This window comes from Nelumbo nucifera, chromosome 3 (assembly GCF_055504915.1).
Source record: "Nelumbo nucifera cultivar China Antique chromosome 3, China Antique-T2T, whole genome shotgun sequence".
Classification (NCBI taxonomy): domain Eukaryota; kingdom Viridiplantae; phylum Streptophyta; class Magnoliopsida; order Proteales; family Nelumbonaceae; genus Nelumbo; species Nelumbo nucifera.
In genome coordinates this window covers 43,683,071-43,706,841 of record NC_142651.1, presented here as the reverse complement: position 1 = coordinate 43,706,841, position 23,771 = coordinate 43,683,071, and the positions used below count along the sequence as shown (strand labels likewise).

At 37.7% G+C, this 23,771-nt stretch overlaps 1 protein-coding gene across 11 annotated transcripts; it reads right to left on the bottom strand.

The window, feature by feature from the left end:
- Positions 1-507: 507 nt before the first annotated feature.
- On the bottom strand, positions 508-18,076 carry PAM68 (PAM68-like protein (DUF3464)). Of its 11 annotated transcripts, none has more exons than XR_016084290.1 (3): positions 17,833-18,076; positions 1,924-2,484; positions 508-1,376 (listed from the first exon to the last, which is right to left on the bottom strand). XR_016084290.1 is itself a non-coding variant. In XM_010280527.3 (3 exons), exon 3 carries the CDS (start codon positions 1,228-1,230, stop codon positions 652-654), a length of 579 nt encoding a protein of 192 aa, XP_010278829.1. In that variant the 5' UTR covers positions 1,231-1,376; positions 2,357-2,484; positions 17,833-18,000; the 3' UTR covers positions 508-651. The 11 variants fall into 11 exon arrangements, 10 of the variants coding, with proteins under 10 accessions (XP_010278829.1, XP_088757808.1, XP_088757805.1 ...); XM_010280527.3 differs by having other exon boundaries at positions 2,357-2,484; positions 17,833-18,000; XM_088901682.1 differs by having other exon boundaries at positions 2,379-2,484; positions 17,833-18,000.
- Between the last annotated feature and the right edge of the window lie 5,695 nt (positions 18,077-23,771).

Genomic DNA, 23,771 nt, shown 5'->3' with positions numbered 1-23,771 from the left:
CTCTGCAACCAACGAAGAAAACCTTTGGAAAAATATTGTCAAAACTAATTCTGCAAAAAAAATAATAATTGGTTTGAGAGTTGGAATATGGAGAAGAAAAACAAAACATAAATGAAGAAAGAAGATGATCTCATACATTTAGAACTATCTCTGCAACTATCTGGAACCATCTATGCAACAATCTAAGGAAAACATGAAGAACCAAAAAAAAAAGAAGATTATCTCAGACGTTTGGAATACGTAAGCCTTGAAAATTGAAAGTCGAAACCACAACCTGCAAGAGACGCTTCAGAATTCCAAACGTCTCCCGATCATGATTGGCTTTCCTACGTATCATGTCGATTTAAAAAACGAAAAATCAAAACTCTGAAAAATTAGTAAAGGAGTTTTCTGCAAGAGAGACGTGATACGTGCTGACATGGCACATTCGCTATTAGTATATATATTTCGCTTTTAGTATATATATATATATATGAAGTAATTGAGATAGACCATTTTGGGTTGGGATTGGGTTCCAAAGCATGAAAGCTATTTTCTTTGAACTGTGCTCTGTTATACATTTAATGATTTAATTACAACATTACCTCACTTACGAAAAACAGAAAAAAACAAATTCTTATCCCCTCTTTCAATTGGAACCTCTCTCTCTCTCTACTTCTTGCCTGATCTACCCCAGAGAGATTGCCAGAACACAGGCCAATTCTTCTGGGCTTCATTCCACCCCAACAGAGACCCCTCCCTCAATGGATCCCAACTGGACGACACAATCCCATAACTCACCCCCAACAGAGCCGAGCCAAAGAAGAAGAAGGACACTATAAAGGGAACCCAGGTGGGCACGTCGATCTTCAATACCACTTTGAGATAATAAAAGAAAGGGAAAAAGAGTAGTCCAATGAATAAAGGAATCCCCACTGAGAATGCCATCCTGCTCATCATCCGGTTGGTCACTACCTCCGGAATAATACCTTCGTCTGGGTCATAGTCATCATCTTCATCGTCACTGGCTGTCCCATCACCTTTCTTTGGCTTCTTCGTCTTGCTCTTCTTCGTGGAAGGTCCAAAGCCTCTCGGACTCTTCAAGGCTGCCAAGAGAGGAGCTGCTGGTGAAAAACGAGTATGTCTTTCAGAAAGCTTTGTTGGAGGGAAATGAGAGATTGATTTGGTTCGACTAGTTGAAGAAAGGGATCTGATGAGGGGTGGAGCTCGTAGTAACAGGCAGAATTCCATGGTGTTTTGTGTTTTCTGTGTGCAATTTGGCTTCCTCTGGATATTGAGATTTTAAGAGACTTATCTACTTCCAGTAAATCCCACTTGAATTTACAAAAGTAACCTCGGCGATTGGCTACACTTACATGATATAACCATTGTGGATCCTGCATAATCAAACCAGAATGGGAAAAACAAATTAAAAAAGTCTCCATATTAGGAAATAAATTCTCCAAGGAAAAAATAATGTCATGGCTGAACAATCAAGAACCAACAAGCAGAGAGAGAGAGAGAAAAGTATTGAAAATTTGCAACCATTGATGCCACTACTAAATACAAGGTTTTGCACTCTACAAGTCTACATATTTGTATTTGTACTCGTTCCAAACTGAGCTTAAAAGAAAATGAAAGGAGATTGGGAATAAAACTTTTTCTTAGTTTTTGAAACTAGGGTCGTTTTTGGTTCACTGCTCATTTTTTGCCTAAAATGAGATTCTAGAATGAACAAGGAGTACAATGGAAAAACTTTGTTGTGTACTAAACGCATTTTATGACAAGAATGAGAATGAATTTGTTCATTCCTTGCTTTTATCAACCAAAAATCATATTTTAGGCTACAAGCTTCACATATAAAATTATATTGTGAATTCTATATAAGACTTAATTTTCATATATAAAATTAAATTTTTGGATTCATATAAGAGTAAATATTACCTATTATCCAGGTAAAACTTCCCCAGATAAATGTAACTATCCGTGTTCCTTTGTCAGAAAATTTACCCAGGTAAATGAGTTGATTGTTTTTCCTCTGTTACCAGTTTTACCCCTGAACCAAAATGAGCAGTTTTGAACCTTTTGTTTTTCGGAAGACTGTTTAATGGACTAAACTCATTAGCAGCGGGCTATGAATCAATCCTATTCACAAGATAATATGCCCTCCCAGGATCCCTGAGCGTTTCAAAGTTTCAAACTTGAAATGGGAACTTGTGAAACCATAAAATCTCTAAAAGATTGGTTGGCTTCAGAAAGGCAGCTTGGATATCCAGTGCAATATGGCTTGAAGCAATCCTATTCACGAAACAATATGCCCACCCAAGATCCCTGAGCATTTCAAACTTGAAACGGATGAGAAATTTTAGAAACCTACATAATTGTCTCATCTCATAAACCTGCATAATTGGATCATCTCAAACCAAAATCTATTGAACATCATCTCATAAATCTTCATAATTGGATCATCTCAAACCAATATTTTTTGAACATCATCTCATGAACCTGCATAAAAAAGTCATGTTCATAAAAGTTTAGTCAAACCAAACAAACTACATAAACTGCAATCATATCTATTGATCCCTTTAACATGGTTAAACATCCATAGTTTCTCAACAAAAAAAAATCCATTGTAAGTTTTCTAAACACCAAATAAAAGATAAGTCACTGTGTTCTAATGAGTTATTGATCTGGGAGGAGCTGGGAGAGAATGTATGCCTGCCTAAAATCGGGCAGTAGGCTAAAAAAGTACTCAACCTCTCTCATGTCACTAGTCAACTTCTTAACCACTTTCATCCTCTCAGTAGTCGCTCAAGATTGAACAGACACTTAAGGAGAAGAAAAAAATAAGAAAAGAAGAGGGAGAAAAGAGAGAGAGAGAGAGAGAGAGAGAGAGAGATTTTGATAAAAGAGAGTTGGGTTGATGTATTTAAACAGCCGCCCCCCTCTTAAATTTATATATATATAGTATCATACTTGTAAAAGGGCTGAATTGCTTAAATGGCAAGATAAGATAAGATAACAAGATAATATAAGATAAGATAAAACTGAAAAAATACTAATCCTAATCTTATCATAAAGAACTAAACCTAATCATAACTTACTGCTGACATACGAACAGTGGGGTTCACATTAGTGTTCTCTACACTCCCCCTCAAGTAGGGAATAGATCTTTGTCATTCCCAACTTGCATAGATCTGCTTCTAACTTCTTCCTTGAAACCGCCTTGGAGAGAAGGTTTGCCAGATGCATTTCGGAGGTGATGTATGGAAGACATACTTCTTGAGATGTAACCCTTTCTCTGATAAAATATCGATCCACTTCAATATGCTTAATCATGTCGTGTTGTACCGAATTATGGGCTATATTGATGGCAGCTTGATTATCACAGTACAACATCAAGGGTTTCTCATAAACAACACCTAATTCCTCAAATAACGATCTCAACCATAGGATCAGCTACACCATTTGCCATGGACCTATATTCAGCTTCAGCACTGGAACAAGAAACAACATTTTGTTTCTTACTCCTCCAAGAGACAAGGTTACCTCCTACAAAAGCACAATATCCAGAGGTAGATCATCGATCATCAACACATAGCCCAATCAGCATCTGTGAAAACTTCTATCTTCATGTGATCATTATTCTTGAATAAAATGCCTCTGCCTAGGCACCTCTTCAAATATGCTAGTATCCTCTCAACTGCAAGGAGGTGAGTAGTCCTAGGAGAGTGCATATACTAACCACACTGACTGCATAACTGATGTCGGGTCAAGTGAGACAAAGATAGAGAAGTTTTCCAACTAACCGTTGGAACATAGCTTTATCTTCAAGGGGTTCTCCACCCTCTACACTGATCTTGTGATTTTGTTCAATGGGTGTGTCAGCAGGCTTAACACCCAACTTTCCTGTTTCTTCCAACAGGTCAAGAACATACTTTCTTTGAGAAACAAAAATCCCATGCTTGGATCTGGCTACCTCAATGCCCAAGAAATATCATAGTTCTCCCAGATCTTTTACCTCAAACTCTTGATGAAGGAGTTGCTTAAGGGACTCAATCTCAGTATTATCATTTCCTGTTACTACAATATCATCCACATATACAGCAAGCAAGGTTAAGGAAGAATCCACTCTCTTAATAAACAAGGTTTGGTCTGACTGGGCCTGTACATATCCGAACCTTTCAAGGGCTTGTCCAAATCTATCAAACCAAGCTCTGGGGGACTGTTTTAGTCCATACAAGGCTTTATTCAACCGGCAAACCTTCTTTCCTGTCTGTACCATAAAATCCAGGAGGCAACTGCATGTAAACCTCTTCTTGCAAATCTCTATTGAGGAAGGCATTTTTAACATCCATCTGATACAACGGCCAAGAGTAACTGGCTGCAAGAGATAATAAGACTCTGAGAGTGGTCATCTTTGCTACTAGTGCAAAAGTTTTCAAGTAGTCAATACCATATGTCTGAGTAAATCCTTTTGCAACTAACCGGGCTTTATACCTTTCAATAGAACCATCAGCATTATGTTTCACAGTGAATACCCATCTACATCCAACCGGTTTCTTACCTTTAGGCTGATCAACTATCTCCCAAGTATTGTTTTTGATGAGGGCATCCATTTCTACTTTTATTGCATCTTTCCATTCTGGTACTTCCAATGCTTCCTGTATTGTTCTGGGAATGGGAACATTGGCAATGAATGCGAGAAAAGACTTATAGGAGGGAGACAAATGATCGTAGGACAAGAACTGAGAAATGTTGTGAACTGTAGATGTGGTGCAACGACGCTTGCCCTTACGAAATACTATGGGAAAATCAAGATCATCTAATGAAGGTGAAGGCTCCATGGTGGGATGTCTTTCATCTGTAGTATCTATAGTACCTGGATCAGGCTCTACAGAAGGAACTGGGACTACTGTGGTACCGGGATCTTGATCTGCAAAGGAGATTGGGGCTGGCCTACACTGTTGATGTCCAAAATCAACCTATCTCCATCGTCTTGATAGACTCTCACATCCCTGCATCTCTGACAACCCCCCCCCCATTACATCCCTCTTCACTTAATGGGATAGGGTACATCTTCAAAGAAAGTGACATCCATTGAGACAAATCTTTTCCCAGAAGTAGGTTCATATCAGCAATATCCCTTAGGATCAAACTTGGAACGATGAGGGCCAAGAATCTGAACAAAGCATATACAACCAAAGGTTTTAAGGGGAATGGTAAATAACTCTTTATCAGAATATAAAAAGGTAAATGGAGATTTCATGTCAAGAACCCGTGAAGGAATCCTATTGATGAGATACACTGCTGTAAGAACAGCATCCCCCCAGAAACGTATAGGCACATTGGAGGTAAACATAATGCTTCTGGCTACCTCCAATATGTGTCTATTCTTTCTCTCAGCAACCCCATTTTGCTGTGGTGTATGAGGACAGGTACTCTGATGGATAATCCCATGTTCAAGCAAATAGGAGACTAATGGGCTTGCAAAATATTCTTTCGCATTATCAGATCTAAAAATTTTGATTTTGACCCTAAATTGGGTAAAATCATCTGATGAAATATTCGGGTTAATGCTACCTCATCTCGAGAACGCATGAGATAAATCCATGAAAAACGAGTATAATCATCAACAATAGTAGGAAATATCTGTACCCCCCCCATGGCAATGGTACGGTAAGGTCCCCAAACATCAGTATGCACAATTTCAAAGGGAATACTACTTCTATTATTACTTAATGAATAGGGTGTCCTGCAGTGTTTTGCAAGTTCACAACTCTCACATTTCAAACTAGACATCTGGATAGATTCAAATAAACTAGGAAACAAAATCTTCAAAGCCCGAAAAGATAAATGACCCATCCTATTATGCCAAAGCATAGCCTGATCAACAGACTGAGAAACACAAGACCTCTTAGTCTCACTATCTTCCCAATGAGGACTCCCTCCAAGAAGATAGACTCCATTTGCCTCACGGCCAGTCCCAATCACCTTCCTTGTCTCCAGATCCTAAAAAACACATCGATCCAAAAAAAAGGTTACTAAACAAATCTGGTTTTTTGTAATGCTACTAACTGAAAACAAGTTAGTACTAAGCTTAGGAACATGCAAAACCAAAGATAAGGAAATAGCATTAGACAACTTGATGTCTCCCTTGCCAGAAATAGGAACGAGGGAGTCATCAGCAATGGACACTTTGTCTCTGCCTGAAAATAAGTGATAGGTAGTAAATAGTGACGGCAAGCCAGTCATATGGTCAGATGCTCTAGAATCTATTATCCATGAATGTTCTGTATTACCTGTAACTGAGGCATGGTGAGCCGAGGCCCGATTACCTGAATGAGCAAAATATGAGGTAGGGGGTGCTGATGGTGTGTGAGGAGGTGGAGCTGAATTACCGACTTCATTTTCCAGCTGAACTAGAGCAGCTTGGGCAGTAGCTAAAGTATCTAGAGGATTGCCTCTTGTGCTAGATGAGGTTGTACTATCAGTGTTAACAGCCATATTTTCATTCCCCTTTTTATTTCTGAGTTTTGTTGGAACTAGATGTGGATGTAACTTCCAACAGGTCTCTTTAGTATGTTTAGGTTTCTTGCAATGCTCACATACTAGGTCCTTCTTAGCTTCCTTCTTCGCGACTCTTTCCTTATCACTCCCAGATTTGGACTTAACTGCTGCCCGAGCTGATTCAAAAGGCTATTGTTGTAGCATAACTTTTCTCCTAGTCTCTTCGCTGTGCAATAAGGAATAGGCCTGGGACAAAGTTACACCGTCTCTTGTCAACAGTTGCTGCCTCACAATACCATATTCCGAATTTAGACCAACCAGAAATTCAAACACTCTATTAGTTTCAATCTGCTTTCTATAAATCTGTGCATCCTTCTGACTTTCCCATTCAATTGATTCAAGGTGGTCAATTTCATGCCACAAGGATTTCAAGATTGAAAAATAAACAAAAACTTGTTTCTCACCTTGCTTGAGATTTTTAACCTCACATTTCAACTCATAAGCCCTAGCAACATTAAGGGGATGAGAGTAGGTATCTTTCACAACATCCCATATTTCTTTAGCTGTTTTTGCCCATAAGTAATTTCGGCTGATGTGTGGCTACATGGAATTACACAGCCATGTCATCACTAAATAATTTTCCTGAATCCACTTAGCATAAGTGGGACCCTCCTTATTTGGTTCCTTCACATCTCCCAACAAATAGTTCAATTTTCCTCTTCCCCCAATGGCCATCATGGCTAATTGGGCCCACTCTAAGTAGTTTGAACCATCAAACTTTATAGTTATAATCTGGAAGGTGTTTTCAGTTATGCCACCTGAACCAATCCCAAAAACACCCTCCCCTTGGTGCTTGAACTCCATTCTTGGTTAGGGGTTAAGCAAAAAACACCTATCTACTCTAACAATCAGTCTACTGGGTTTGAAAAAACTAACGATAGTAGGTCTAGAAGCAAAAATCAGATTCAGAGAAAGAAAAAAATTTCCAATTCATTGTATCACTGTGTCAATCAGCCTACTAAATCTGAGAACTAATAGCAGTTGGCCTGGGTACAGAACTCCAAAAACAAAGATCAAAGAACAGAAATCTGATAGCAGCCAAACTTAAAGACTTATTCAGACACAGTAACAGTCCTGGATTTCAGGGTTTTCTCTTAAAACCCTAGAAAAGAAAAAGAAAAAAAAAATCGTACCTCACAAATTAAGTTATCCTTGTTTCTGCCCTTAATAAGGAATAAGACCTTACCCAGGAATTTCTGAGAAAAAAAAAACTGATATTGATTCAAAAAATTCTTGCTGAAATTCTGATCGCCAACTTCAGTTTGCTCAAAACTGGTCTTGATTCTGATCGACCCGAGAAACTTCTGAAACAGAACTGATCTCGGAGAAAAATCTTCTTGATCGCCAACTTCAATCTTGATGAGAGAACCAAAAAATCTGATTGGCACCTCCAATCTTGACCAAAGACCTAACCTTGATCACTTAATTCTTCTCTAATTCTTCCTGATTACAAGGAGCACTTTCCAATCCTTGGACAGTTGCTGAAGACTTCTTGTAATCTCCAAGAATCATTTGAATGAAAAAACTCAGCCCTAAATAATTCTCATGTGGTCGGCTGAATTAATTCCACATGAGAAACCCTAGATCGAATGCTCTAATACCAAGTAGTCGCTCAAGATTGAACAGACACTTAAAAAGAGAAGAAAAAAAATAAGAAAAGAAGAGGGAGAAAAGAGAGAGAGAGAGAGAGAGAGAGAGATTTTGATAAAAGAGAATTGGGTTAATGTATTTAAACGGCCGCCCCCCTCTTAAATTTGTATACATAGTATCATACTTGTAAAAGGACTAAATTGCTTACATGGCAAGATAAGATGAGATAAAGCTGAAAAAAGACTAATCCTAATCTTATAAAAGACTAGTCCTAATCTTATCATAAAGAACTAATCCTAATCATAACTTATTGCTGACATACGAACAGTGGGGACCACCTTAGTGCGGTCCACATTAGTGTTCTCTACCTTCTCATTTGGGCATAAACCAGGAACCTTCAATACCTCTTCAAACACCTTCATTTTCATATTCCTACCCTCTCTATCTACATTTAATGCATTTGCCACCCGTGCAAGTCTATCCCCAACTACAGTAAAGTGTTGTTCCATCCTAGCCAACTTCTCTAAAAGCACTCTAATCAAGGGTCATCATCCCCGCTGCCCCTTAACCTCTTACTTGGTCTGTCGGGGTGAGAGGTTGACGAAGCACCTGATGGAGCTTGAGTGGTAGGGGATTGTCTGATAGACTGTGAGGCAATGGCATCCTCTTGAATAAGCTCCAATCCATCTTGTTGGGTTTCTCCTTCATTAATTGCTCCATCCTCCATGGGCCGGTGGTTAGATTGTTCCTCCCTCTCAATAGCCTCTGCAGCATCAGATAGAGCCTCTACATGCTCCCCACTACCTCTGTCTCTTCCAAATATGGTAGAAAGCTCATCAAAGAAAAGGAAGGGCTTGTTTCTTAATCCCTTGGCATACGGCTCTACATTTATTAAAACAAAAGTATGTTAACAAATTGGATGTCATGTAGGACAAATGCAAACATTTATTTAGAGAATTGAAGTACAAGAATTAACAATTACCTTAACTAACCCATTGAAGACATCTTCCTCACATGTAAAGCACTTCTTCATGTCATCCCACCCAAATTCCAAACAATTAGGGCCCAACATCTCATATATGGCTATATATAGACCTGTTCATGGGCCGGCCGGCCCCCGAACGGGCTTGAACAGGTATATGGGCCCGCGGGCTTAACCTCGGGCCAAAAAGCCCGACCCGCAAATAGCCCGACCCAGCCCAACCTATAATTAAACCTAAAAACCCTAGTCAAATACCCCTCTTTTTTTCACCTCTTTCCCTTATTTTTCCAACAGAACCCTTTTTCTCCACATCCTTTTTCCCTTCTTTATATTCTTTTTTAATGTAAATAAATTTTGAATTTATATTCTTTTTTTAATGTAAATAAATTCTAATTTATATTGATTATTGAATAGGGAAAAATTCTAATTTTTTTTATTAGATCGGGCTTCGGGCTTGGGCTCGGGCTCGGGCTCGGGCTCGGGCTCGGGCTCGGGCTCGGGCTCGGGCTCGGGCCTAACATATTTCCATTAATGAAGAGTAGAAGCCCGGCCCATGAACAGGTCTAGCTATATATTGTCTCTTCACAGGCTTTGCCTGATTTAATTCCAAGACCATATCCCTAAGGTTTAAAACCCTATTTGTTGACCTCTGCTCAAATGACTCTCTCATTCTCTTCCTCATCATCAGTACTCAATAATGACTCTCTCTCATTCTCTTTCTCATCATCACTACTCAATAATGACTCTCTCTCATTCTCTTCCTCATCATCACTACTCAATACCCTAGAGACTATCATCCTTCTCCTCCTAATTGCAATGACAGTAGTAACCAAAGTAAACAGATAAGCAAGTTGCATCAACATTGTATAATAAACAGAAATAGCAACCGCAACCAACTTTTTCTTTTTATTCATATTTAGTGGTGGTCGAGGCATGTTTCTGCAAAACATCATTGTAGTCATTCAATTATAACATTACAGAACAAATAAACTTGCAATGTGATCAAATAAAAATTTATCACATACACAGTACTTTGATTCAATTGCATAAAATATAGAAGAGAAAAGCCACACATAATTGTCATTTGTTAAAATAGAGTCCAAACGTGGTATATGTACCGCCCTCACACAAGTCAACTGCCAATAACCTAGCTCTTAGTCACTGTCAGCATAACGGCAATCTTCTTAGTCCTTGCGCCACAGTTCAAGTTCATTATCTCAATAGCAGTCCTCTTCCCTCTCCTTCTCTCCCACTCATTAATTGCTCTTTTTATGGCTTTTTTTTATCAATAACACAATTCAATTGCTCTTTTTATGGCTTCTCCAAAAGGTAACCCTTGAAAGCCTTTTGCAGACATGTAAAGGTTGTCTCCTTGCTTAGTGTCACTCGGTTTTGATGAGTAAGCTCTCCCAGTTATAGCCCAAGAAGTCTCAGCTCATTGGAGTGGTTAGTGACCTAGTGTTGTTGTCCATACCTATGAATTGTTACAAGTGAAAGTTGTTCAGTTGATTATTATTATTTTATATTATTATATACATCACCAATCTTTTATTAACCCAATGAGACTTCCAATATCACACCTTGAAATAGGAACAATAGTTCAGCCCGAACTAGTGTTCCTTTCCCAATTAGACACATATAAACTAGTAAGGTTTCAAGTTCTTGTTCTATAAATGCCTCTCCAATAACTCAACACTCAGAGTTGCCTAAGCTGCAATCATCAACAGTCAAACAGATTAATAACTAAGGCTTGATTACTATCATTAGTTAAATAGTTTTAGAAAAGGAAATGAATAGTACTTGAAACATTCAAAAGCACTTCAAAGAACTTTGAGAAAAAAATATTTTTTGTGCCAGTTTAAGATACATCTCAAACCTGAATATCCTTATAGATATCTGTCTATCTCTTCTAATATAGTTTTTTGGTTATTGGTTTAAAAAGAAAGGATACTGAGATACCTATGCATGGGTAGAGTGCTAGAGCCAACAAAATATGACAACTAGTTCGTATCATATAATAACATAAAAATAAACAACTAGACAAGATCACCCAATGATACAGAGTAATAAGTTGTTCACTCACAAGAGAGGATTATATTTTAGAAAGTTGATATAATAGTGATGGAACCTGTATCCATGTGCTATTTTGTAAGAACATAGTAGTGCCCCTTCCTGCATCCATATCTAGGAATTAAATTTAGAACGTAGTATGCTTAACTTTATTATTTAGTACCAAGCAGTACAATGTTGCCAATGTAAATCTAAAACCAAAACAAATCATACCCAAAACATGACAAACCTAAGGTGAACACACAAAAAAACAGGGGATTAGAGCACTTACCGTATAGATGATCGCTTGAGCTAGATTTGCTGGATCGGCCAAGGAAGGAGGTTCGGAGCAATGGCAACTAGTTCAAACAAGATGGGGAAGGAGAAGATGAGTTTGTGCCCTAATCTCTATTCTCGTAGGGGCATTTTAGTCTAACTAAATTTGGCCTCTTTCCCTCTCCAGTGGAAAAGTAATTTACACACTAGGAGAAGTTTAAGTCTTTCCCGAGTTAAGTGACCAAAAAAACTTATCCAAGGGGAAGTTTCCTTTATGTGGGTCCCACATGTATTTGTAAACAAACACAGGAAAGTTGGTCAACTTCCCCATTGACCACCCCCCCAATCTTACCAGCAAAAGAGCGGGCTCTTAAAGCTAATTGGAGATTTAAAACCTTTCTTGTCCTCTTGGTATTATCTTTTCCATCCCTAGATTGACTATATGACATATATTTAGCAAAACATGCTGGTAAATTCCATGTAGGTCGACCTTTTCCTCCCTTTTGAGCAAACATGCTCATAAATTTATCATCTTTATCTTCTTCTTTTTCCTATTAGCCTACATCAATTCTCCCCTGGTTCAAAAATTCATCTCTGAGTTCTCCAAGGAAGAGCCAACAAGTTCAATTGTTGAGATTCTACAACTTGATCCAAACAACTTGCACTTCTACAAGAACTTCTTTGGACTTATTCCTGCCATGCCTTTGGGCGAATAAACTTACTTCACCAGTGCAGGCTGCAATGTGGTATATCATATTTTTATATCAATTCTGGTACTAGGAAACAATAATCTATTAACAAAATAATATAGGATGGGAACGGAAAAGTTCTATAATGGTTGCATGTGATATTTAAGAATGGAAACCATCTGAGATAAGGTAAAAAAGGATGGGAAATCAATAGATTTAGAGGACTTCAAATCAGAGATATAAGGGAAAACTGGTATAATGTAATCAATTATTTACAGAAATTTTGAGATGGCAGTTAGGGAATCTAAAATTAGAGCAGGGAATAGATGTAGCCAATGTTTTAAAAGCGCAGGGGTCAATTTGCACCCGAGGTGCAAGGTGCACACCTTTTTGAAGCAAGGCGCAAAAATAAAATAAAAAGCTAAAAAATCAAAAAAATAAAAAAAATAAAAAATATTAATCATAATATTGATAAAAAAATATAAACTTTAAATTTTAAAATAAATGTTTTAAAAAACCTATTATTTAAAGTTAAAATACATAAACATAACATGTAAAGCATATTCAAATGTGAATTTAAAAATAAAATCAAACATATAAAACATTTTCAAGCATGTAAAACCCACAATCTCTTTTTTTCCTCAATCGCATTACTTAAAGTAGTTAATGTGATGTAAAACATACTAGATTCCTGATTCTACAAGCCGCCTTTGTGCCATGCTCCTCAAGGTAAGCCCAAACAAGTCCATGTTAGGGTCCTAAATTCTTAGTTCTCACATAAAAAATAATGATTTTATAATTGTAATTGCTTTTTAAGAAGATATTTTAGTAGGATGAATGAATGAACAACATTACCAAATAGGGGGTTCTCGAAGCTACGGTGAGCAAGCGAAGGCGGAAGACTACACCTTTAGGGTTTTACTCAAAACACATTTTATTTTTTATTTTTTTCGTTTTACCCAAAAAGGCTTAACTCTCTCCAGGCATGGTTTAAAGTATCAATACGATACATGTATCAGCAGTATCGTATCGGTACTTAGAAACACCTTTTTTTTTAGTTTTTTTTTCAAATTTTGGTTTTTAAGGAAGTTAAAAATATGTTTTTTAATTAAAAAAAGGTGGGGTTCCAAAACACCTATTTCGGGGCGTATCCTTTTCAAAAGGTACGATACGGTACACCCGATATGGGGCGTATCGTATCGATACTTTAAACCATGTCTCCAGGAGGACAACAAAGAAAAAATTACAAAACAGCCCAAAACATATGATCCCTTCCCACCCCTTGCTTTGCCAAGACATCAGCAAAAGCATTTGTTGTTCTCTTTAACCCACTAAAATTGGATTTCCAACCCTCTAGTTAGCCACTTAATCTCCCTCCTCTAGCAAATTCCCGAAGTCCACTCTTTTTCTATAGCCAGCTTTGAGTCCCCTTCAATGACTAACTTTTGTATATTCAGTTCCTTAATCTTCCTTATCCCCTCCAATACAGCATAGATCTCAACTTTAAGAGAGTTCCTAACCCCAATGGGACCTGAATACATTGCAAGCACCCTCCCATCCCCATCTTTGAAGACCCCTCCTACTCCTGATGGACCTGGATTTCCTTCACTACTACCATCAAAATTTAGCTTTGTAAAGCCACAGGCTGGTGGTGACCACACAGGACAAACAGAATAGCAAGCAGGAGAAGAATTTGCCACTTCCATCCAGCCATTCACCAACATGTCTGTAGAAACATAAACAAACAGGTCCAAGGATTTAAGCCAGTGCACCACCCTAGCTGTTATTACTTCAACAAGACTTTCTTTACTTCTTTCATTTTCAGAAAAAGTTTTGGCATTCCTTTCCTCCTATAGGGTCCAGCAAATAGGAGCCCTCACGGATCTCCACACAATCCTTCCCCTTTTGTTTGACCATTGAAGGAATGAAGAGCTAAACAAGCTTTGAATATTTGGCAGTGAGGTCCACCTACAACCAAATAAGGAAAGAAACAAGTCCCAAAGACCAGCACAATAAAGGGGTAAGAAATTAATAAGTGGTAGGAGCTTTCACCATTAGCCTTGCAAAGAATGCACCAATTAGGAGACAAATGCCAAAAAGGCATTTTTCTTTGGAGTAAGCCACAAGTACTACACCTTTCCAGGAAGGCTTCCAACAAAACGCTCCAATCCTTGGAGGAATCGGCTCACCCCAGACATCCTTAACTGGAAAATTTTGTGCAAAATTATTGGTCGAAGGCAAGAAGGACTTAAAGAAGGAAGAATAAGAAACCATTCCCAAACCACATTTTCTTCTTCATTTCATATCCAAATTCTCTAACTAACAAGTTAAAACTTCTATGGACCCCCACTAGACAACTAATCAACACTTCGTGAAATGTCTAGAGATCTTAAAATACCTAATTAACGAGATACATATTGACTATACACATAAGAGATAAAAATCAACCTAGATTTAAAATTTTCTAGAAATTATTAAGTTTCCCTTTGAGTGAAGATTTTGGGAGAAATTGAATATTACACCATATGTTCTCCCAAGCCCATGAGGGTAGCTGGGTCCAGGTCATTAAAATTCAGTGTTTGTATTTTTTTCCTATTTCAAATAAAATGTAGAAAGGAAAACTATTAGTTTTCTATTTTAGAAAAAAAAAAAAAAGAATTTTGAAAACTTCAACAAAATTTTGTAAACTGAATGGTATGCGTATTTTGTCTTAGTGGTAGTCAAAACCAAAATGGAATGTCAAAATTTTGAAACTTCAACAAAACTTAAAGCCCTAGCTAGGTAAGTTGACCCCACATCATTCAATTTACTGAATGAGATAGAACCCAAGAAAAGAGCTGGAACCAAGGTTTTAAAAATCAGTTATTCACTCAATCTTCAGTGAAAATGTTATCACTTAGAAATAGGCAATAAGCCAAACTTTTCACTGTGAAATGTTAGAAACAGTGTAAACTGTAAAGATTAAAAATTTGAAACATAGGTAAACACTTCTAATTTATTATACCATATAGACTGTCATATAAGGCTAAGAAAAGAAGGCATATAAACAAGGATACTTGTTATGGAGAGTTTGACATCAATTATTTGTAAATTATTTCTATAAGTAAATATTTGTAAATTATTTACTCAAGTTCTAGGACCACATTCTTATCAAAAACTTGATCTGCTACCATCCCTCCATTCTCTTTACAATCAACCACTGCATCTCCTAATAACCTTCAACAATTTTGTTTTTTGTCACCCCTAATCTTCTCATCTTCTCAACTCTCTTAACAAGAGACAATCTAGCTTTCACTCTCCCCTTGAAAGACCCCCAGACTTTTCTTCTGACTCCCTAAATGCTCTCCTTGTGCATTCCCCCCCCCCCCCCCGGCATAAAGAATAAACCCAATAGTTTACTCACCTCCACCTCTTTGTCCACCACCATCTCCAAGTGAGATCCTTCCTCACTCTCAGCTTCAACCTCTTTAGTTTCCTGCACTGCAGAGATTTCGTCCTATAACTCCTAATCCTTCTATAGGTTTTAGATTGAGAAGCCCCACCTTCTTCTTTCTCTTCACCATCCTTCCTCCCATCCTCATCAGACCCAGATTTCTTCCTACAATCTTTTCGTATTCCCTCAGCATCCTCTAAAATCTTCTGCCTTTCTTATAGTTGTTGCTGCACATCTCCTCCCTTAACAAACAACTTATTTCTGTCTCTGAACAGGAAAAACTCTTTTGAATATGAATTAGTTTCTTTCTTGATACTATGAAAATCTATTCTTTTGCATTTCTTCACCCAAATTGACTGCTGTCAAGACCTAGATCAATCAAAATCTGCAGAGAATGAAAGCATTAACATGGATAGTTGTCTCTTGACAACTATTTCAGCCATGTTGAGAGTCCATATAACCAATGAAGACCTTTCTTCAAATACTGACTCTCTGGGTTGTCCAGGAGTTAAACCTTCATTCCACATCAGCTCCATATTTGGCTTTTCATCAAATCATGTTAATAATTGAAATTTTTTATTTTAAATCTAAAGTCTGGTGGGGGGTGTCTGGACATGGACTATGAAAAAGAGAGAACACATGAAGCTCTGGCAACTATACTTCCCTGTATAAGTCCTGTGTTTTTAATGTCCTCTCTAAACAGCTTATTTAGCATCTAAAAGTTAGCACAATATTTAGTGATATGCTGTCTTAAGTCTTAACATAAAGTTTCTGCCATGCACCAAAATAAAGAAGGTATCACATAGGATGTAACAGAAGCTTAATCCAAGGAGCATCCCAAGACAAACTTAATAAGTATTGACTCAATAGTCAACCCATATCTTGAATCAACCTGAGTTAACCATGACAATCAGTTAACAAACAAATACTAATGTTGCAGAGTACTTCTTCAACACCCAAAGAACACAAGAAATGAATAGAAGAAGCTACTAAATGGAAGGACAGCCTGTCTCTGCTTGCTTGAGAAGTGATAGAAGAACAATATCGGATAGTCCATTGAAAAGCCGGAGACTGGAGAAAGTCTTATTTGCAATAAACAATTTCAACCACGCTCCAGATTAAGGAGTGAGGATGAATTACACCAAATCCCAAAGAATCATCCAAACATCACAAAATACAACAAGAGATGATCAGTGAGGCCTAGACAACTAAAGCAATAGAAGAAGTAACATCTCCATTCTTCAGAAAGCAAAACAAATCAAGAACACCAGCATGGCCTCAGATGTAGCCTGGGTACTTAGAAAAACAATTGTTTACTTCATTAAGCTTTAAAGACCAAAAAAAAAGCTTAAATACTTGGAATAAATGTAAATGGGACCTCTTTGGTTGTCATTGCTTATCAGAACGTAATGGCATCATCCCCTGTCCTTGATTTGGAGATATAGTCAATAAAAGGGTCCAAGAATGGTGAGAAGTCATCACTCTTCGTCAGACCCAGAAGACTCAAAGCTCCTCAAGATGCCTTTATGCCAATAAATTTTTAATTAAGATTCTATAGATGGAATGCAACGTTGGCGTGAAGCGAGGCATTCCACTAGCCTAAGGCGTAACCAGAAAAGCATGGATTTTAATTACTAAATAACTGAAAATAAATAAACAGAAAAAATTGTGAATATCCCAAAAATTGAGATATAGGGAGTTCACATTTTCAATTTCTAATTATAAAGCTATCACATTGCATCATAAAACTGAAGTATCATAAGCCGTATAAGTATAATCAGACATCAGTAGATCACTTGCAACTCACAATTCACAACTCACATAAATTGCATGACATTAACACATATAAGCGTCTCATCTCATATTCAGATGAACTTAAAACAATGGAAGCAACCAAAACAAGTAACCAAAAAGTTAAAACAATTACCAGCAAACATCTTTTACAATTTTACACGTACTAAATACTGACTATCAACTTTATTATTCAATACTTGCAAGTAAAGAGCTGAGGACGTAAATAACAGATTTCGCTAAAAAATAAATGCAAGAATAGGGCTGCTGATTTGCAAGGAGCAGAAGAAGGCCAAAGCCCCCAATTTCCTGTTCATACATCTTCAACAAAATAATAAGAAAAGGATGGTCGAAAGTCGAAACTCGAAACCCCCTGTTTGTCGTTAGAAGAAGAAGAAGAAGAAAATAAGGAGGAGAAAAGAGCAGCCGAAGCCGTGCAGCACAAACCGAAAAAGAAAAGGAAAAAACCATACCTGTGCCGATGCTCTACGAACTCGACTTCTCTACAAGTGTTCTTCGTCTTCTCCTCTCTTGTCTATATTAGCAAATTCTCATCAGACGGGACGGGATTTGGTGAAAGCAAAAACCGTGCAAACAGCTTCAGAGTACGGCATCCAGTGACATACGGGGAACTGCTCCTCACTAGGGCGCCTTTCACGCGCCGCACACGCACATCCTACCATGTATTCGGAGCATCTCCCGTACTTATAAGATTATTTACGGGAGATGTTCTCCATGCACGGTAAATGTCCCTGTGAGGCGCCCATATGGAGGAGCAGATGGGATAAGTACGGAAGATATTCGCGATGCATGGCTATATACAATGCTCTCACGGTATTCACACAATTTTTACTTTGAACGATCCGGGCTTTATAAGGGTAAATTGTAGGAATTCCGCTTCTATCAAGTTGGTGCTCGCACCGTTCGAGTAGTCCCTTACAATTGGAATATCTCCCATGAAATAAATCACATGGGTTCGGCTTCAATCGAAGCTTGATGGGTTCGAATACCATTTGAACATTATAAGAGAATGACATGCATCCATAAGCGAGTGTGCATTTTATATTTGTGCGGGGATGGTAAATGGGCGTTTATCATGAACGTCGTTAGCCATCATTCAAAGTGTTTTTGTGAAACCCATCCCCCTATTCTGCTATCCTCTCCAACCAGCGAAGACAAAAGGCATCACTAGTGGTGAAAGTTTCTTTCGATGACCGGTGACAGTGAGCAGGTAAATCTTTCTTCTTCTTTGCTTCTCTAAAACACAGTCTTCTTCCCATGAAAAGCCTAACCCTTACCGTTGATGGCAGTGATATTCCGCCGGCGACGAACAACTTTATCTGAAATTGATTCGTCATCAACCTACTGGCTAGAAGAAAAAGCCTACCCAATCTCTCAAAGCTCTGAGAGTCCAAAGTGCTACATGGGATCCCAAAATATTCCAAAACCATCAGATTGTTTTCATTTACAATTTTTGGATATGGGAACTCAATCTTATCATAGTCATTGAGCAGAGAGTATGTTATTTATGAATCTTGCTCAAGTGCTGGTGCAGTCAGAGATGTTTGTGGAGCAAAAATAGCCAAGACCTCCGATGAAGCGCCGCTGTAGGAGATATACAGTTGGACAAATCTTGCTGGAGAATGGAAGAGATCTGTCGAGGAGAGAGAAAACTCTTGTGCCAATTTTCTATTGCCAATAAGAATATCCGAAAGAGGCACCTATGAGAATCCAAGCAATTGGTCTTCAAGATAATTCTTGACCCTACTGAGCATCCATATCTCACATTTGAGGGAGGATTCTATAGTTCGAACATTGAGTCGAAGATTCTCGTTGAAGACTGGATTTCTTCCTCTGCCGTTAATGATCCGAGTTGAGAGGGTAGTTTTAGGATTGCTGGTCAAGCAAAGCTTGGCGTAGACATCTTGCTTATGGTGGCGGTCAGTTGCAGATGAAGCCATTCGTCGCCGGCGGAATATCACTGCCGTCAACAGTGAGGGTCAGGCTTTTCATGGGAGAAGACTATGTTTTAGATAAGCAAAGAAGAAGGAAGATTTACCTGCTCTCTGTCGCCGGTCGCCGGAAGAAGCTTTCACTGCTGGTGATGCCTTTTGTCTTCGCCAATTGGAGAGGATAGCAAAACAGGGGGATGGATTTTGCAAAAACACTTTGAATGAGGGATGGCTAACAGTGTTCGTGGTAAATGCCCGTTTACCATCCCCGCACGAATATAGAATGCACATGTGCTTATGGGCGTGTGTGTCATTCTCTCATAATGTTCCAATGGTGTTCGAACCCATCAAGCTTTGACTGAAGATGAACCCAAATCACATAACTACAGAGATATTCCCAACGCAAGACTGTAAAGACTGTTGGAACGGGCTTTGCCTAGACTACTAAAGTCGGACTCATTTTACAGCCTGAATTTTCAAATATGTCCATTTTAATACTTGATTTTTTTTAAATAAACATTTTAACCCCAACTTTCAAATGTATACATTTATAATGAGGGGTAATATTACAAAAATATCCATATTATGAGTTTCATTTTTTCACAGTCCATCATTCTAATATCTTTGGGCTTCAAGCAAACCAATGGTGGCAAAAGTTAAGCATCTGAAAGTGAAATTACCCCTAATGAACAAACGAAGGTGAACTTATTTCATTGGGTTGTGACTGAAGTTCAAAGGTAAAGAAAGATGAACAATAGAAAAAGAGAATTAGAATATGGGCATTTTTGTAATTTTACCTATTGCTATAATGTTTGTTTAGAGAGTTGGAATTAAATGTATATTTCTAGAAATTTCATAACTAAAGTGACACATTTCAATGTTCAAGCCCTAAAGTGAGATTACCCGAAAATATAGGGTACCTATATGCAATTTACCTTAATTTTGTATGATAGTGTGTAAGGAGAGCATGATAAAATGGTGTTCCACTTGTTTACATGTTGGGGAAAATATTTCCACTTGTCAACGTAGGTGGTAGGGGTGGCAATGAGCTGAGCTTTTCACGAGTTGCTTGAGCTTGGCTCGTGAAAAGCTCGATTCGGCTTTAGTTCAGCCGAGCTCGAGCCGAATTCAAGTCTTGATTATTAAACGAGCCGAGCTCGAGCCTACTAGAGCTCGACTCGTGAGGCTTGCAAGCCAGCTCAAATATATATATATATAAATTATAGAAAATAATATATATAATAAAAATATTATAATTATTAATTATTATAATTCTTAAATTTTTAAATATAAAATAAAAAAATTATATATAATTTTTATTTTTATAAAATATTTTTTTCTAAATATTTTTATAATAGAATATTTATAAAATATAAAACGAGCCAAGCCAAGCCAAGCCAAGCTCGAGCTCAAGGTTCTAGCTCGAACAAAGCTCGAGCTCAAGCTCGAGCCTTGTAAAAGTCTCAAGCCGAGCTCGAGCTCGAGCTTGGTACTATTCGGCTCGGCTCAGCTCAAATCCACCCCTAGTAGGTGGAAATAGCAAGACTCAAATCCATGTCTTTGCTAAGACTACCTGAACTCATTATATACATATATATAATGTAGTTAATTAGGCTAGAGACCTTCACTCAAACACGTACCTTCCTATTAATTCAAGAAATAGGAACTAAGAAATGGTTCTTCCCATTACCAGAAAAATGTGGAAATACAAAACTCTACTTTCTACTTTCATTCTAAAAAAAGAAGTGGTTAACTCTACTCTTTAAAAAAGGGATATGCAACGTGCCAACCAGTGGGTTGGTCATAGCGGAGACTTGGAATTGAATCCCACCTGCACCTAGGTTGGGGGATGGACTACCCCTTGTGTAGCCCTTCAAAAGAAATAAAAAAAGGGATGTATGGTTATTTATTAAATAGAAAAACTACACACTTAAGTGTTAATGAATCTCAAACAAAATTATATTTAGGTGTAATTTATACAGGAATACTGGGAAAACTAATTCATTTCCTGCTAAGGGATAAAGCACAGACCAGGATAAACAAAATTTCAAACAAATAAATAAGAATATCTTTCCATTTCTGGTAATCATATAAACCTCCCTATACTCTGACTATAACAAAAAACCTCCCCCTTAATTTTGAAGAAATTAAGAAGTCACCTCCTTTTGCAATCTTCCCAATAAAAATGGAAAGTTACGAAATTGCCCTTTTGTAATCTTCTATTCTTCAATGTTTTTATGGAATAGCCTTACCGAACTTAAAAAAACACCGTGAGCACCAGCAGGTGCGGCCCATACGGGGAGCGACAACATACCGTCGCTCTACCAACACACGTGAACACTTTGCTATTGTCCCACCCAAGGTTTTTAAAATCGATTCAGACAATAAATCGGTAAAGGGTCCAGTTTCTGGGTCGAACGGTTTAATTATTCGAATCGAACAGATGGCCCATTTTAACAAAAAAATAAAAATAAAATAAAAACCATTCAAACTGTTGAATGATTCGACTACTCGGGTAACTGATTTGCTGATTAAATATTTTAAATCAAATGAAAGTTCTTAGTTTTTTCGATTCGACCATCCAGTCCGGTCTAATTTTAAAAACCATGGTCCCATCCACCAGTTCTACCAATTTACTAATTGTGAACTTACCGAATGAGGCTACAAATCTGTAACAAAGACCGACGGAAAACTCCGATTGCCAGAATTACTTGCTGAATTCAAGTATGGTAGAAAACACTGGTTTCCATGGCCTAGGCTGTGCGTGCTCTACCGAGGGTTGAGCGTTGGGCCACATCAGCCACGGAGGTCAAGTTAAGAGGTATATTTAAAAAATAAAAATAAAAATAAATTAGTAAAATAGACAAAAATTGAAAAAAAAAGTGTATAATTAATAAAATAGGTCAGGCCATGGACGTGCCGCAGGCTGGGTCAGGCCCGTACTAACATAGCCTCCGTTATTATGCCACGTCGTACCAGCCTATGGGCCTGAAAACCTAAGCCCAGTACAGTCCATACTTCTGTATCATACCTTGGGATCTGTTTCTCACAAATGGGCGCCTCACAGACACATTGTGAATATCTCCCGTGAATAATAATTAATAAATACGGAAGATGTTCCCAATGCATGAGACATCTCATAAGGAGCAGATTCGGTCTCTCATACCCCGCACATGCAATCCGCCTGATGCCATGCTGAGCCACAAGTGGAGACGGGATCTACTCCTCACAAATGGGTGCCTTATATGCACATCCACCGTGCATTGAGAATATCTCCCATAAATAATAATTGATAAATAAGGGAGATGTTCTCAATGCATCATAAGATGTGCGTGTGAGGCACTAGGTGTTAAGAGCAGATCCGGTCTCCCACAGGTGGGACAACTTAATTATTTCTAGATGACAGGTGATCTTAAACTTCTACCATCAGTACAGATTGTTGAGATTTCAACTAATTATCCATTTAAATTGACCTAACCAGAGCCGCACTCAAGGCACACAAACAGGTCTAACAAATTTCTTTCATCTTTGTGTTTAAGTTGCGCAGAATAGCATTTGGTCCACAACTTCTCTCCTAATGACCTTTTGGGGAATGCTAATCATACAACAACCTTATGGTTGTATAGTTTATGAACACCCTTCACATAAATGCATGGTAGGTTTGCTCAAACAGTCAAACTAACCTGGTAAATCAGTTATTATTTAAAATTGAAATCTTAAAAAAATAAACAAAAAGTAAAAGCAGAAACAAATTCTAGAAAATTAATAACCAGAAAATTGGAAACCAAAAAAATCAGAATCCAAATTCCAATATTTTTCCAAATTAAAACAAAAAACTAGAAAAATTGAGCGCCCAAAATTCTTCTAGCTTTATCTCCCCAATTAGAACAAAGAGTTGATCTTAGTATTTTTGCCTTGCATATGAGAGAGAGCCTGGTTCATGAAGACACAGCAATCTGAAACATTTGAAGAAAACCCAAACCATGGTTCATGGACTGATGATCTGAAACATTTGAAGAAACTTATAATCCGTTTTTATGATGAACTCATAATATGAAGCATTTGTACTCCTTCCAAACTGAGCCCTAAAATTTGGTTCATGAAAAACTCAATCTGAAACATTTAAGAAATCTGAAATCTAGTTCATGTAACCAACTGGCCCAACCCCATATAGTTGGGACAACCTTAGTTGAGTTGAGTTGAAACCTAACTCATAAAAATTCATGAATAGATAGACTTGAAAAGCAGTTCAACTAATGTTAATATTGTTGAAAACCCAGAATTTGCCACCAAAGAAAGGTCATCCAAAGCCCCAATGTTAGTAAAACGGTCTTTATTTTTTCCTTTCTTTAGTTAGATTACTACAACAAAAAAAGATCCAAAAGTTTTATTTCTTTTTCCTTGTAAACTAATTTAAATAGGGTTCCTATTATTTTTTATCAATAACACAATTATATTCA

Coding starts and splice junctions, on each gene's coding strand:
- PAM68 (XM_010280527.3), bottom strand. CDS start 1,230: ATGGAATTCTGCCTGTTACTACGAGCTCCACCCCTCATCAGATCCCTT.